The 17,706-nt window shown below is 34.1% G+C and overlaps 1 protein-coding gene across 2 annotated transcripts in view; it reads left to right on the forward strand.

Moving 5' to 3' along the window:
• The window catches only part of CNTN1 (contactin 1), a 232,829-nt gene that overhangs the window by 133,518 nt on the left and 81,605 nt on the right, over nt 1–17,706 (forward strand). Inside the window, exon 16 of one of the 2 annotated variants that reach the window (XM_060024589.1) lies at nt 13,029–13,187. In XM_060024589.1, coding sequence (XP_059880572.1) covers nt 13,029–13,187 — 159 coding nt within the window. Of the gene's footprint in view, nt 1–5,091; nt 7,086–13,028; nt 13,188–17,706 lie in introns of those variants that run through there. The other variant, XM_060024588.1, reaches the window with a different exon arrangement.

Raw genomic sequence — 17,706 nt, forward strand, 5'->3', positions numbered from 1 at the left:
TGCCCACATTGGCTGGAGCAACGACTGACAGGGCGCCATTCGGAGGCATCCTGACCCCACTTGGCACTAAACCACAGCCATACATCTATTAATAGTGAAGCCTGCCCAGAAATTAAGCTTTCTCATTTCCATTGAGAATCAACAAATTCAAAAGCTGCTAAGGGCCAGTTCTCCATAACTGTTGTAAGCTAAAGCTGAAATAATGAGCTGAAAGGTGTATCTGAATTTACAAGGTAGCCTGATTGTTTCAAAGCTAGAACTTACACGTAGTTCTATTTGATAAAAGCTCTAGTAAAAGTAGCAGCTTTCCCAATTACTATTAAAGTTATGAAGTACATCAATAATTTGAAACTGTATTTTTCAAAGTCAGTTAGCTGTAAATTGACATAAATTCAAGGAAGTGTTCAAATATATCAACAAAGTATGTAGTTCATTCAGAATGAGTCATGATATTTTAAGCTTTAAGATGGATCTTGAAAGTGATTTAGTTTATCCCTTCATTTTACAAATTCAAAAATTGAAACATAACTGTGTGAGGGTTATAAACTGGTAGATGTGAAGGATGCACTGATATAAATTTAGATTACTTTTCTTTTTCCTCACTGGAGTACAGTGAGAGAAGTTTCCTTGTAGGATTTCTTCTCTTCTTCAATTAATTGCTCCTGACTCTCTTTGTCTTATAATCAAACTGATCAGCTTTTGGCAAACTGGAATTTATTCTTTGCTACACAGTCAGTCTGTATCCATGATTCCCTTAAAAAATAATCAGCAAACTTGCTTCTCCTCACTCTGATTCCAGGAGGGAAAGCAGGAAAGATTTACAGAACTTAATAGTCTGGCAGGCTTTTAGACACTCCACTTCACTGACCCATCATGGGCTTTATACATCAGTGTCTACTTACCAGACAGTAATGTCAAATTATGCTGACAATTACATCAAATTACAAGCAGTACAGATAACCAGTGATATCCAAAAGTCTTTATGGACATGAATAAATGGCAATTAGTTCATATTTTAAAAAAAAATTTTAAATTATGCTGGCAAAATATGTTTCCAACTCTAATCTATATCCTGTGAAAAGACATATATTATGAATATAAAATTTAAAAATAAAGATATGTAATTATATATTAATGTACAATATATGACATAATTATATAGTATATTTTATAACAAAATACAAATTACATAGCATATATTTATTATATTATGTTAGGATATGTAATATTTATTAAAGCCTTATTTTTTTTTAAATTTATTTTATTTTATTTATTTTTTGGCTGCGTTGGGTCTTTGTTGCTGTGCATGGGCTTTCTCTAGTTGCGATGAGCAGGGTCTACTCTTCGCGTGGTGCTCAGGCTTCCCATTACTGTGGCTTCTCTTGTTGCAGAGCATGGGTTCTAGGCACACGGGCTTCAGTAGTTGTGGCATGCGGGCTCAGTAGTTGTGGCTCGTGGGCTCTAGAGCACAGGCTCAGTAGTTGTGGCGCACAGACTTAGTTGCTCTGCAGCATGTGGGATCCTCCCAGACCAGGGATCCAACCCGTGCCCCCTGCATTTGTGGGCAGATTCTTATCCACTGCGCCACCAGAGAAGTCTCTAAAGGCTAATTTTAACAACACTATTTTAAGAGATGGATACGATCATTATCCCCATTTTACACATAAGGAAATTGAGTACAAGAGAGGCTAAGTTACTTGCCCAAGGTCATTTAGCTACTAAGTAAAAGGACAAGATTTGAATATAAGCAGTCTGGCTTCACATATAACACCCAGTTCATTGCTGTAACATAATATAATCAAACACTAATTCAGATATATTCAATGAGATAAAATAATCAATGTGGAAAAATTAAAATGTAGGCTTTTTTCTTTTTTGGTAAGAAATGTTTATTCTATAGAAAAGTTACTGATACAGATTTTGCAATTTTATTTTTGCCCATAATATATTTATGACTGGTATAATAAAAAGGGAAAGGCATAATAATTAAAATTATTTTCATGTAGTCAATGTCATACAATTGTAATTACAACAGCAAAAACAATAAATCATAGTAGATGGTTTTAAGCTTGATTTTATAATGTGTTCTTTGGCCTTAAAAATAGTACATTCAAAATGTTTAAGTGTTTTAGATTAAAATGTATGTGTCTACAGGACTTTCATATAAATTTTATCATGTCATCCTAACAAAACTGCTGTGTGGTAGTCATGCAAGGACTGGTAATCCATTCATAGGCAAAGGAAGTTTAAAACAAGAAGAAAAAGAAAATGAAAATATTCCTCAGAGTTCACATGATCAAGCCAGAACTTGGCCAGTTATCAGTGTTTCAAATTCACTACATAACTTACTTTTTCTCACTTCTCTTTAGTGTTTAACTTCCCAAATATAAAAATCAGATCAGATAATTTTATTGTACATCTGTTTCACATTGGTATATGGTTTGTTTGTTAAACTGTCCACCCAAATACTCTGAAGCATTGATAATTCAAAGTTAATTCAGAGAGTAAAATTTTAAGTTATTTGAAATTAGAATTTCATAATATCTTCTCTTTTTGGTTCATTTTATTTAAAAAAGAAGACAAAATGCTTTAGCTTCATTATTGAAAAAATAACCAATAGAAGACTCAATGGTATAAAATCCCTTTTAAGCAAAATTATTTTTTTGGTGTGATTTTTGTAAAGTCTGCCATTTCAAGTCTCAGGAATGTGCAATTATTTCCTCATGGTACCTTTTGCAGACTGGTTTCCTGCCACCACCATCTATCTCCTTCCCACCAGCCAACCTCATCAGACCAGGCCCTGGGAATTTGATTGGGTCACAGAATTTCTTACACCTAAGTAAATGAAAATGAAGGAAACTCAGAGAAAACTTTTACCCTCTAAACCTGTGGTCAGTATAACAAGCTGTAGAGAGGAGATTTTAGTCCTTTTAAATTCCTATCACATAGGTCCTTTTAGTCCTTTTAAATTCCATTTTAGTCCTTTTAAATTCCTATCACACAGGTCCAAACTGCCATCATCACTGGGATTAATAGAGACATACTCAAAGGGAAAGGGAGAAATGTAAAAGGGTACTACAAGCAACTATGGAATCTCCATTGGTATCCTACAAATCCAGCTATTCCATAGTTTGCGCCTTCCCTATTTCCTCTTCAGAGGTGACTACAGGATCCGGTCCTTGTGTGACAGAACCCCGTCTCCCATCTGTTATGTAAATTTGGCTTAGGACATCTCATTAGATCAACACAGCAGGGAGCTCCCAATCTTCTCTCTGCCACAGTACCTTTCTATTATAATTTTAACTGCCCAATACACTCATGAGTGAATGAAGATTGTGGAATAAATCCAAAGGGTCTTTTTTTTTTTCAAAAAATTAAAACACCATTTTAATTTCTAATTGCCCAATGCTTGTCATGGTCACTCTGTTGACATGGGATGAGGTGAGGGACTTCGTTGTGGCCCACATGCATTTCCCAGGGCACTGCTGGAATACCAACTCCCTTATCTGAAAATGCATTGGGATGAAAGTGAACAGTGAACAAGAGCTAGCATAATTAAAAGGATAACCTTGAATACACTTCATTTTTACACAAAAAAATAATGTACAAACTTATGAATTTTCAATATTCTTAGTAGCAAATAACTTGTGACTCACTAGAAGGTAGCAATCCCTTGTGTGTCATTGAACAGTCTGGGCTCTGTCACACTGAGGAATATGCTTCTGAGCATCATCTCACTACAGTCTTAATGGCTCTCAACAGCTAGTGCTTGAGCCCCCCCGCACATCCCTGAGAATTTCTCTGGGGCAAGGGACTGTCCCTGTTTGGAACACACCAGGTACTTCTGATGTTTGTGGTTTAAACAAGTTGGAGGACCACTGTTTGATATGTTCCTGCAGAGGTTGGAAGCCTCTGTTACTAATTCAAGAAATGGCACTCCAATGTGCAACAGTTTGGGGAGGCTCCCTGTGTGACTGTTCACAGCCCCCTCTCTCCACAAAACTACCAAAACTTCATTTAAAAGGGAGAAAAAAAGAATATATTTAAAATTAGCAATTTCAATTCTCATCAAAAGACTTGGAAATCTCTTATGTTTGAAAGACAAATGTAAGAGACAAGTGCGTTTTGGTGACCTTTGTTACCATTTATCATAGGACTAAATTTGCAATAAGCAGTCAGCAGTTTTCCTAGATACTATTTCTCCTACTTAAATAACTATAACTAAGGGGGCACTAGTAGTTACAAAGTGGTCCAATTATAATAATCAAACTATCCCTAGTTATGTTTAGGGAACATAGGAGGATGATCATCTTGTTAATACCATACTTTTCTATAATAATATAGTTATACTAATATATGCATATAGTCATTAAAAGATCCGCATGGCACAATGGAAAATGTGTGGCTTTTGGCATTAGGCAAACATAGATTAGAAATGCACTTCACTTGCTGAATAACCTGTGGTCTTAGGCCAGTCGGTTAATCATCATAAGCCTCAGAGTCCATATTTATGAAAGAGAAGAACAGCTCCAGTTCACACGTTGCCCATGATGACTTTCTATAAACATTTTCTTTTACTTCCCTCCCTTTTGCTATTAACGTCTATATAGACATAAACAATAAATATAATATTAATCAAGACACAGGTTCCCATGACTTCCAGCCCCAACCTCTGATTAAATTTCATAAATCACTGCTTAAATTTATCCTCAGGATTTTTTTCTTACTTAGAAGCCTTGAAGGCATGAGCATAGGTTTGGGTAGGTAGACTTGTACTATGTGGAGTGGAATTACAAAGGCTCTAGGAATTTGAGGTTTTTTTTTAAGGGGAGGAAGGGATCCAGTTACAACTCTTGTTCCTTACAAAGTCAGTCACTGTTTCTGAGGGAAACAGGTTTGATTGGGCCAAAGCTTGTCACTTCAGCCTTCTCCTTTTTGGACTCCCATCTACAGTGTCTAGAAGATGTTTTTCTTTGTTCATTATTTCAACTTACCCATTAAGGATACTTGGCAAATTCCTGAAGTATATGGCTTCCTGCTCCTAAATGGGCATCCACACTTGCCCTTCAGCCTTGATCTTTCCTCTTGCAGGTAAAAACAGAAAAGATGGAGAGAAAAACATGGCGGATCCTTTTCTCCCCGTCTGTGCAAGCCTGCCTCCAACCTGGTGATCGTTGACACTCACTCTTTGTGGGAAAACCTTTTTTTTTTTTTTTTAACATATTATATTAGATTTTACTAATTAACTCAATCTTGTAGCTTCTGCAGTTCCCCCTGCCAAAATTTAGTTCTTAGAGGATTTTTTTTCCCTTTTGAACATCTAAACATACTTTGAGCAGAATGATATTTTAAAATATAATTGTATAGCTTCATTAATATCTGAAAAATGCCTACTGAACTAACCCAGTACATCATATAATGGCCAAGTAAAATTTTCGTGTTTTCATATCCTGTTTTTCTTTGAAATTACATATCTCAGAAATTAGCTCATTATCTGAAAAAAAAAATGAAGAACTGGTGAATTATAATACAGGAGTGTTGCCACTGAATGGACTGTTTGATTTACCCAAGCAGGTAATGAACACTGTTGTTGTCAAATTCACTAATGAGTCATCTTAATTAGGATGTAAGCTAAGGGGCATTATTCCAGTGGCCTTTTGTATCCTGGTGCCATATATATTCTTTGGCAAGAAAAGATCAAAAGCAGCAATAAACAACTGAAGACCACCCATGGCTCTGTAAGGTTTTTGGAACAATTCCTGGGACTGGGAAGTGAAATTGGTCAGCATGTGGAGAAAACTGTCATCTCAGTAGCAAGATTTAAGTGAAGATGACTAAGCCATTAACAGCACGTATGCATATTTAATTCTGTTAACTCCTAGCATCAGCCTTCTTGGATCTTTTGTTTTGAGAGGAAGGTCAAGACTTTTTGGAAGGACATGAACAGAAATGGCAGATTAAAATTGAAGTGTATATAATTCTTTCTGGAACTGCTTGAATTTCATTATTTGAAAATATTTTCATTTCTGCCCTTTGGTCAAAGAGACATGCTTAAAATTCTTATTTCTTCACAAGAAATAATTTGCTCTTCTTAAACAGGTTTATGGTTAAGGGTGGGATATTATATGAACTTCTCATTTAGTAACTCTAAAATTCCCATCTGTGGTTGGAAGAACTCTTAGGAAAGCTTTGAGAGATATGTAATGACCCCTAAATATGTATGTAGTTAAAAAATAATTGATTAGTCATCGTAAAGGAATACATGCCTCTGGCTCAAAATGTTACTTATTTCCACCATTTTTCATTTTCTAGTGTTAATTATTGTCATAGAAGGAAGCATCTTAGGATTTAGACTGGAGATCTAGGGCAACTGTCATTTTAATAAGATATTTTAAAATAATTCAAAATTGTCACATATCCATAAATGTTGCCATGGAGATGTGCATAAACGAGCATTGTGGTCCATAGTCCATCACTGAAAGTATACCATCAAGATCAGATAGGAATATAGTTTTGGAAAGACAGAATAAAAATTAGAAAGGAAACCACATAACAATTATGACAAGTGGCAGGAAAAGGAGAATATTTTTGTTTAGATAAACTGCTTCAATATCAACTAGAATTACATAGATTCATTTAGCTCCTTTATCCTCATTCTCATTTCTAATAGTGATCTATGTTCATTTTTAACAATGTAAGAGGTTAAAATACCAATTTTAGAGGTTGAAAAACTACTATATTCCTATTAAATGGTAGAGATGTTTAATATTCAGTTTCATCTTAGTACAGTCTTAACACTTTAACAAGAGCACACAAATTTGTGTTTTATTACCTTATAATAAAGCTGTTGTCTTAACTAATTTTCAGAGCAAGAACGGGCATGTAGTAATAAAGAGACTCTAACTGACATGTTTTGGTAAAGAAGAAGCCATGTGCCTTGATAATAACTGATGTTGTTTCAGCATTGTTATTTTCAGATTATTTTATTTTAAAAGGGATGATAATTTGTACTGAAAGTTTTTTGTTTTCTTAACATTTAAACTTTTCATTAAAATTTGCTCTTTTGGTAAAAATAAACAGTGAACCACGAGATACTCATATGTGGTGCTTTGCTTTTAATTACTTATGGAGTAATTACAAATGGAAATAAGATGACACTGAGATGTCTTTCCTGCTTAGTGCCAAGCCTTGCATTAAATGTGTGCTATGCGGAGTGGAGTCCAAGAAGGACCAGCAGTTTTTTGGGGTCCAGTTCTAACTACAGGTATTTAGAGAGCCAGTCAGCCTTTTGGAGGGAGAAGGTGCGTTAGGGTTACTGCCTAAGTATTGGCGCTGACTCAAGTGACGCCTGGGGTATAGTCATGGGTACTATGCATCCATCGTGTTTAATCCTGGAGGATCCCAGTTTCAAATCTTCTATCCCACTGGACTTATGGGAAAATTAGTCTCAGTTATTGATTAAGAAAATACAGTCAGCTTATAATGTGTGAATAATCATTTTGAAAATTTTTTTCCTGCTATTTTTCCTCAAATGTCTAAAAACTACTTCACTGAGTGTTACTACATTCCTAAAGAAGAAATGGCAGAATTGAGAAATAATTGTATTTATGTTCATTTTTCCTTCTAATTACTTTACATGTGAAAGAAAACTGAGTGGAAATCACATCTGTATTTTGTTCACACATAGGTATTTTTTTCTAAAAACACTAGTAAAATTCAGGAAAGTTTAGCAAATCCCTTCATGATAATAAAAAAAAACTAGGCATGTAGTAGGAATTTATAAATGGGTGATATCTTTACCTTCACTTATCTGAATTAACAGATCACAAAATGATTTAAAAAGCTGCAGTCAATATATCGCAGTTTTTGTCATTTTACTCACAATATGCACTAGTGCCCAAGTAATTCATATTCTCCCCAACAAAAAAGGTCTCTAAAAAAAAGCAGTAAATACCATTTTTGAATTTGAAGCTGCTAATGCTGTTTTTAAATGATTGTTTTTACTATAGTTAATGAAAAGTCTCATGGCAAATCAGTTGAGTTCAAGTCTTAGCTTTGCCGTTTGCTAGCTGGATGACTGTGGCTATTTTATTTAATCTGTCCATATCTGGGTATCCTCATTTGTAAAATAGTGAAAATAATAGTGCCTACATCATAGCATTATTTGTAATAATTATAAAAGATTTAGCAATGACTCAGATATAATAAGGACTTAGTAAAATATACTACTTTTATTAAAATAGACAATATAAATTTCCTTACTTAGTAAAATATATTACTTTTATTAAAATAAACAATATAAATTTCCTTTTTTGGATTCACTAACATTTTATGCTCTTATGAGTTCATACTTTTTTAAAAATGCAGGCAAATCCAAGAGAAGCACAGTATAAATGTGCTAGTTATCAGGTAGTTCTCTGCAGGCTTTTTGTGGACAGACACGTTTGGGCTGCATGATTTGAATTTCAAACGGGCTTCTTCTCGCTTTGCCTGGGTTGTACCAGGAAACTCAGTCTCTTGTCTTTTTCTGTACTGTCACAGACCAACTGTTTCATTCTGGCAATAACCTTTCTGAACTGCAGCAACGTTTTGTAAAATGTACAGGTATTGGCTTCAGTGATCTCTAAAGTGTGTGTGACCTGCATTACATAGCCAAATGTTTTCAATATTTGCCTGTAGTCAGTGATTTAATAGTAAAAACATTGAGAACCTAGAAAAATTTAGGAAAAGAGAATATGGATGTGGCCAGTGAAACTGCATTGAACCACAGATGATAAAGGACCATTCTGGCTATTTCCAAAGCCTCCACTATGTAAAAAAAAAAGTGACAGAAAAAAGCCTCAGTAATTATAGACTCCTTTTGCCTGATTTTGAAGAACTCACAATGTAGAAACATAACACTAACAAGGATCTTGATAGACTACTAATTATCCCCCATAGGTGAGATTTTTTGGAGCTTTCTCAGTCAGTAATCTCTGAGAGAGATATTTAAAGCCAGAGAGAAAGGTTATAATGGTGAAAAACAAGAATTGAAAGATAGAAGGTAATGCAAATAAAAAAGGAAGAACAGTCCATAGTGGCAGCCTCTACCTGAAGAAGTACAGAAAGGTAGTGGTTGAACACTATGATATTGAAAAGGAAAAGAAGATGTAAAGAATCAACATTGAAGTCTGTACTGTTAATTTATAAAGGAGGAATTTAGTCAGCTGGACAGGCCTAACACAGTTAGTGATGTCCACACTTAACGACATCTGTCAGCATTTGGAAGAATCGGAAAACAAAAATAGCAGCACTGTTTTATGGACATGATACATAAGCTTAATAAAATGAATATCAGAACTCCAGGGCATGGGGAGTATGCAAGTAGTATAGATAAAACCATATTCATAAAAACTAAAACCAAAAAGCATACTTGGAATAACTTTTTATCCCCTCCTTCCTATCTCTTTTTCTCATTTTCTTCTCTTTCCAACTCCTTTAGTATTTACTAATAGTGAGAACTGATGAAAAGCCTTTGCAGGGTTAGTCAGAGAAATATTCCAGTTCCTTCTTTTTTTATTCCCACTATGGATCATTAATGATAAAAACAAAAGACAGAAAAAAATGGATGAATAAAATAATCTGTCATCTAATATACTTATGCATTTAAAATACAGGTCAAATTCCAAAGGTCCTTTCCCTCTGACCAATTTCTCTGTTTCATGATAATTTAAATTTGGTATATATAGTGTTCTTAGCAATCATTAGCTATCTGCCTGAGGACACCTAAGAAACTGGAAAGGTATACCGATAGAGTAATAGTGAAATAACCTGTATCTAGCTGTCTATTCGCTTACATTTTCCCTAGCTTCAATTCTTTCCTTAAAGATTTCTTGAAAGTGTTTGCACAGTGATGAGAGCTTAAAAAAGAAACAAACAGACTCTGAGTCAGAATTATGTATTGCTTTTTTGTCACTGAAGAAAGAATCAGAAGGACTGCCAGTTCCTAAATGCCTGCCTTTGTGCTGAGGAACTAGTGGCTGCATTATTTCATTTTCTACCACAACACTTTTTTCTCCATTCTGAACAGAAAATCTGAACAAGTAACATCAGCTACACTGCTTAGAAAACCTTCCTTCTGGGAGACAGTGCAGGGCTGGCCCAGTTTGTCTCCATAGAACCACTCTATTTTTTCTGCATCTTGATTCCTTAGTATACATTAGAGGGCCTTCACATCCCCAGCCATTCCTCACCTCCATCAAATTTACTAGAAATACCTTACTTTTGAGTGGAAACAAGTGATAAATGAACAATCGGGTAAACAAATCCCTGTTAATTATTAACAAGTATTACTCCTGTCCTATAGTTCAGATGCCCAGAAAGCTCTTACAGGTGTAACAATAATAACATTAATAGCTAAAATTTACTAAGGACTTCCTGTGGACCAGGCCTAACACTACATTCTTTAAAGGTTTTTTTTCAATCCTAACAACAATCCTATCTGGTCAATTTTTATTACTCCTATTTTATAGATGAGAAAATGAAAGTTGAGTAAATTTGAGAAACTTGCCCAAGATAGATCAAGGAACTGGATTTAAAGTCAAGCCTTTTTTAACTCTAAAATCTCTGTTCTTTAATAGTATATTTTCTCTCAGGTATTTTCTGGGGGATATTTGTATTTAATTACTAGATGGAAAAATCTACTTTATATCAAAGTGAGCCATTACCAAATAATATTGCCACACAGTGGTTTTGGGAATATCAACCAACTCCTTTCCATTTGTTTTCTCAATTTCACCTTCTTATGATGATACAGTATTTCAATACAGATTGTATTGTGAATGACTGTTATGTTTACAGAACTGTCTGAAGGTCAATGTGATAAATTTATTTATGTCTCCACCAAATATTTACTAAGAACTCACTATAGACCAGGCATGTATCAGAGAAAAAAATGCATAAGTATAATTACAGTCTTTTGCTCAAAAATATTGTTCTTCAGTGAATGGGTGACTGGATAAATTATCATGCATATAATGTCCCAACAAATACACTAATAGTATGTGACTTTAATCTGACTTTGCGAAGGTCATTCATTTGCCATCAAAGAACTTCACAGAATAATAGTAGGGAAATGATTTTCACTTTAATGGTAAAAGACTAACCTATGGCAATTTTGCCTTAAATTCCCTTTAACATTTTCTGAATGCCATAACTTTATGCTCAGAAAAGGTGTCTGAATGCCTTCACTATAAGACTTTCTCTTCCTTTTAAAATTTTTATTTTTCATTTCTAATTTTTAATTTTAAAACTCTGAAATATTCCACTCAGTAATTGACTTGGGATGATACTTCATGTGAAATAAGGAACTTGGTGGTTCTGATCAAGAATGTGCATAGTATTTCAATGTGTTTTTTACATATGAAAAATACAATGTGTTCTTTCTGAATATCAAATGTGTTTTATATAATTTATGTGGCTATTTTCATTAATTGTGATGGTGTATTATTATTACTTTTAATTAACATCAGGAAGTACAAGAATACTATTACAGATTATACATTTACAAAAATTTATTTACCTTTATTAATTTGTTATTTAATTCCAAATAAAATTTACTACCATCAATAGGCTGTGTCCTGTGTTATTTTAATATTAGTAGTAATGCAGTTTTGTCGATCTACACACACGTTTTCCTCCTTGGGACCAACCGCAAGGAAATTGGTGAAGGTTTGTGATGTTCTCTATACCTTTGCAAAGACCAAAGCCCATGCGGAGAAAAAAGGCCAAGTAGACAAAGCATCTGATCTGACATTTAAATAGGAAGGCACTTATTTTCAGCTAAAAGATTAAAACTTTGTTTTATTTAATACTTTTTCAACAAAAAAAGTTGCCACTTAAAAAAGTTGTTGATTATTATACTCACTATGCCTATTCAGTTGGGGATGGCCTCCTTTCTGGTACAAAGAAAACAAGTGATGTCACTGTCTGAAATGTCTATTCTAGGAGTTCTCTGGCAACTGAGAGCCTTCTTTAGCATTGTAAGTGATAGATGCCACATTACCACCTAAAGGACATTTTGTTACAGTTTTACAAAGAAGAAATCATGATGCAAAGTATAAGTATCTTGTATACCATGTATGCCATAATCCTGGCATTCACTACTGTCTATTACTGTTATTTATTTACCGGGCCAATTCACCCTTTTCAAGACAAAGTGCTGTTCAAAATCTAAAAGTTATGTCTCATTTATCTTGTCATCTCTACCACCCAGAACAGTGTTCTCAGTTTAGAGAAGAATATTAATACTGAATTACGAAGCATCTCTGAAAGCCTATTTTTAACATTGTTTTATGTTCTGCAGTAATAATTCTTCTGGCCTAAGACTCTTCAGTATATTATTTGATGTTTTCAGATCATTCCTCGTTTATCTGAATTGACAGTTGTTTTCTACATTTTATATAAATAGAAATATTTCTTTTAATATTATTTATTTCTATTAGTTTAACTAACATGAAATGTATTATCCAAAATGATGCATACAAGCATTCTCAGAAATTTCTACTCCAAGTAACATAAATTATCTATAACGTTTAGAATTATATGTCCTGCCTCCTTTTGGGTAGACAGAATGAAACATACGACTGACTACCCTCATATCTGGACTGTGCTGTCAGCTCTGATCCATGTATTCAGCAAACATCCATTAACTATCGCTATGCTACAATCTGTTATGTCAGGTTCATTTGATGCCAAATGCATTTTATGAGTCAAGGAGTATCATATGTTTGTTATAATAATAATGCCGTTTTTAAAGGACAGAATTTATCTCCTTTCATAAAAAGAGACATCACGAAAGCATTTAGTAAAAACCATAAACACCATTATTACTGCTTCTTATAGTTTATGTTTAAATGGACTATGACACCACTGATTTCATCGTGTATATGTTCTTTAGATTAATTGCAAAGAGGGCATTTTTGTATTCTAATGTGTACTTAATTCACTAGCTGGGATTCATTGATTCATTACTCAAATTTTCATTTCAGGCCCTCCAGGCCCTCCAGGTGGTCTGAGAATAGAAGACATTAGGGCCACTTCTGTGGGACTTACTTGGAGCCGTGGTTCAGACAATCATAGTCCTATATCTAAATACACTATCCAGACCAAGACTATTCTTTCAGATGACTGGAAAGATGCAAAGACAGGTGAGTTTTTTTTGTTTGATTAATCTGTTCATATTTTGAGATGATTTTTTTTTTTTTTTTTTTTTTTTTTTTGCGGTACGCGGGCCTCTCATTGTTGTGGCCTCTCTCGTTGCGGAGCACAGGCTCCAGACGTGCAGGCTCAGCGGCCATGGCTCACAGGCCCAGCCGCTCCGTGGCATGTGGGATCTTCCCGGACCGGGGCACGAACCTGTGTCCCCTGCATCGGCAGGCGGACTCTCAACCACTGCGCCACCAGGGAAGCCCTTGAGATGAATTCTTTCATCAAAAACAAACAAAAAAAAACCTGGATGTTTTAATAATTTTATCATCGACCCTGAAAATTTTCTTAAAACAGACAATCCCAATGTTTTAGTAGTAAAGAAAACCACAGCAAACTAAATGTTTTAAAGCTATAGGGGAAGAAGCAGCATGTCTAAATCTATAATGGGGAAGCAAAGAGAGGTCTCCTGGGTTTCTTATTTGAGCTACGTGTTAAGTCTAAAATGTACTAAGAAAAAATTATAAGGAAGGTAGATTTGGAAAATGGCATCTATAACTTATTATTTATGACCCTTTTTATCCAATTATATAGGCACTATAGTTCTGCATTCTAAAATAAGGTACAATTAATCATAAAGATTAAGCACCTAAATCTTACTACCATAACTTTTTACTTTCTGAATATGTTCTTATCTGGCTTGAATTTCCTCAAAACAGGTTTTTAAAGAAGTCTAGCACCTCAACCTTTTTTTTTCTCTCATATTAAGATTTTCTAACAGACAAAAACTAATTAAGAGCAAGTGGGTACTTTTCCTTGTGTATAAGTTATTACCATTGCCATTTGTCTTCAAATATCACACATCAGCGTATTTTCTCATAGAACATGAAGGAAGATAGAGGATTGTTTTGATAAAATAACCTGTTTATCTTTGTCATTGTTGACAATATTTTTAACCAAACTTGCAGTTGTTAGAATTTCTTTTACATGCATAAAGAAGAGGCATAGAAATATGTTCTCAGTTGTCACCAGAGGGGAGAAAAAAAAAAAACAAAAGTGAATAGAGTGTTCCTGTTTTTTAAAAAATGAAAAAGAATTAATCCCAGCATATCTTAAACCTGCTCACTTTAATCTTAACATAACAGAATTTATTTGTTTCGCTCCCTGAGAAGTTTTAATTTAGATTCACCTCTTTTTTTTGATAATTTCTTCCTATCATGGGAAATAAATGAAATATAAACTTGAAATCTGTTACAAGGGTTTAGGATATATTTTACCATTAAGTAATTCTCCACATAAGTGTATGAAGTTCAGAAGAATTAGAAACAAGTGAAACATTTCTATTACATTATGCTTGTGAGTGTAAGAATTATCTATAAATATACTTGGCAAAATCAGACCTTTTGAAAAACAATTTTAAAAACCGTATAGATATTTGATAAAGCATGAGCAGTTTCTACTTCTCTAAATAGAATGAAAATGGATGATAATGATAAAACAATAGATGATAATTTATATCTAGCCAAATTTACATTAATTATAGATACTAGAGAGCAAATGAAATAAACATATGGTTAAAATTTGGTTTGGCTTTGAAAAAAGAATAATGATTGCAATCATCTCCATTAGTTCTTACCATGCTTACCACATTATGCTTAACATATGGCTCAATTAAAATATGCTTCCCATTAAAAAAATTTTTCCACTATAAATTAAGTTGCATGAGGGGGAAGACTTTTGTTTGATTCACTGTGCTATCCCTAGCAACTAGATCAGAGCCCATAGTGCTCATTCATTAAATACATATTTATTGAACTCCCACTGTGGGCCTGAACCTGTCCTAGATACATAGTTGACCAGCACTGAATAAAACAGAGAGAAAAAAAAAGTCAAAAGAAAAGCCACAACCCTACCTTCAAGGAGCTTACATTCTAGTAGGAGAGATGATAATAAACAACTAATTAAAATATATAATAAGTCACATGGTGATTAGTGATAAAGATAAACAACAGAGAAGGGAGATGGGGGGCAAGACTTGCATTTAAATAGGATGCTTCTAATATTAGCATAGCCACTCCAATTTGTTATGGTACCTGTTTGCATGTTATATCTTTTACAATTGCCAACCTATTTGTATATTGAATCTAAAGTATATTTTCTGTTGACAGCATATAGTTGGATCTTATTTTTTATCCAGTCTGACAATCTCTGCCTTTTGATTAGATTATTTAATCCATTGATATTTAATATTATCATGGATGTAGCTGAATTTATATCTGCCACTGTATTTTTGTTTTCTAAATGTTCCATTTGTTTATGTCATTTTATTTCTTCTTTATTGCTTTCTTTTGCATTAAATGAATATTTTCTAGCATAAAAATTCAACTAATTTAATGAAATTCTCTAAATATAAAAACTTAATGATTACTCTAGAGCTTACCTGGTATAATGGAATTTATCACAATAAACTTCATATTTTTACCAACAATATCAGAGAGATATAGAAACATTACTCTTAGCACTATTCCATTCTGCCCCTTTTTTGTGCTATGGATTATTATTCATACATCTATATTATATATATTATACACCTATGTATGTTGCAAATTCAATAAACTGCTGAAATTGCTTTCTATAATTTGAATGTCTTTTAAAGAAGCTAAGAGAAGAAAGGAAAACAAGTATATATTTATAGTTTGTTATATTAAGTAACATATTAAATATTTAACATTTCTGATCCTCCTCATTTGTTTCTGTCAATTTGAATTATCATCTTATGTTATTTTCTTACTGTAATACAACTTCGCTTCTACCTGTCCCTTAAAGTTATGTCAAATATATTACATTTCTATATGCTGTAAGCCCAACAACACAATTTTATTACATACACACACTGTATATATACATTTATACATATGTATATGTGTATGGGTAGATGCATAAGTAGATAGATAAAGATAGATAAATAGATATTCTCTACAATGGCCTTTAAATCAGATAAGAGAAGAAAGAAGAAATATGTATTTATACTTTTCTAATTACATAATTACCTTTACCAGTGCTCCTTATTTTTTTGGGATGTTTTTTTCAAATTACTGTCAATGGTCAACTGCTTTCAGCCTGAAGAACTTTTTGGAATATTTCTTGTAAGTCAGGTCTGCTCCCAACAAATTCTGTTTTTGTTTATCTGGGACTGTCTTTATTTTGCTTTCATTTTTAAAAGGTAGTTTTATTTTCTTGGTTGACAGCTTTTTTCCCCCCTTTATGCCCCTGGTGATAAAGGGCATCTTGGATGGAAGTTCTTTTCTATTCTCAGTTGCTGAAAGTTGTTTCTAAGTCCTTCATACTTAACCAATATATTTTCTATTTCTGGGTTTTCCATTGCTTTCTATAGAACTGGATTTCTATCTGTTATAATTTTTCTAAGTAAGGAACTTCTTTTAACATGTCTAACTCTTCAGGTTGCTGAAGTCAAAGACCTTCAGCTTTTTTTTACACTAACAAATAGTTTTCTTTTAATATTTAAGTGATTTTTTGGATATATGTTCTAAGCTGCTTTTTTTGAGCACTTAATAAAGTGTCTTTGTCTTTTTGCCTTCATTGTTTCTGACAAGAAGTCAACTATTCTTTTTACCTTATATTCCTGTATTTAATGTGTCCATATTCTCTAGCTGCTCTCAAGATTTCCCTTTGTATTTGCTTTTCAGCTTGATGAGAATATATTTATCCAGATGCAGTTTACTGGCATCTTAGACCTTTGAGGTGATATCTTCCTTCAGCCTTGGAAATTCTCAGACATTATCCCTTTAGATATTCCTCTGTCCCACTCTCGCTCTTCTTGGTCTCTAGTGAAATATATGTTAGATTGTTTGATGTGTTCCACAGATCGTGGACACTGTGTGTGTGTGTGTGTGTGTGTGTGTGTGTGTGTGTGTTGATTGATTTTCAAACATTGTGTGTAAAAGAACAGAAGAGGCTGAGTAAATATTTTTTCCCAGGAAAATTCATGTCATTCTTTCAGGGGTTGAGTCAATCTAATCTGTCATTGAGATGATCTGAGCTTTGCTGTTAAATTCAGTTCTATACAGGCTTTAATAAGTGTTTTGAGTACAGGATCACAACCTTTCCCCCATATTGCATGTCTGGAGGTTTTCCAGTCTTCCTATCAGACTTCAGCTTTCTTCTCCAGCTTGGACAACAGAGAGAGCTCTTGCTCCTCCCCTGCTCCTGCCCCAGACAGCTGTTGTCTGATAATCAGTCTAAAGCACAGAGTGCTGGGACGGTGGGGGAGAATTTTCTCAGTTCTCCTATCCTTCCCTCAGACTTCACAGATCCAAAGCACCTGCTCCTCAGATGGGAGGCAAATCTCTGTTACCCTCTTACCACTCACCCAGCCACACGTGGGCACTCACTTATATCCAGTGTAAGGCTCAGAGTGCATGCAGGGTCTCAATTTTCCTGCTGTGCTCTTAGATTTGAGCAGATCTGAGGTGTCTGTGCCTTTAAGGGTGGTCTCTCAGC

The sequence above is a fragment of the Delphinus delphis genome, chromosome 11 (genome assembly GCF_949987515.2).
Source record: "Delphinus delphis chromosome 11, mDelDel1.2, whole genome shotgun sequence".
NCBI classification, from domain to species: Eukaryota; Metazoa; Chordata; class Mammalia; order Artiodactyla; family Delphinidae; genus Delphinus; species Delphinus delphis.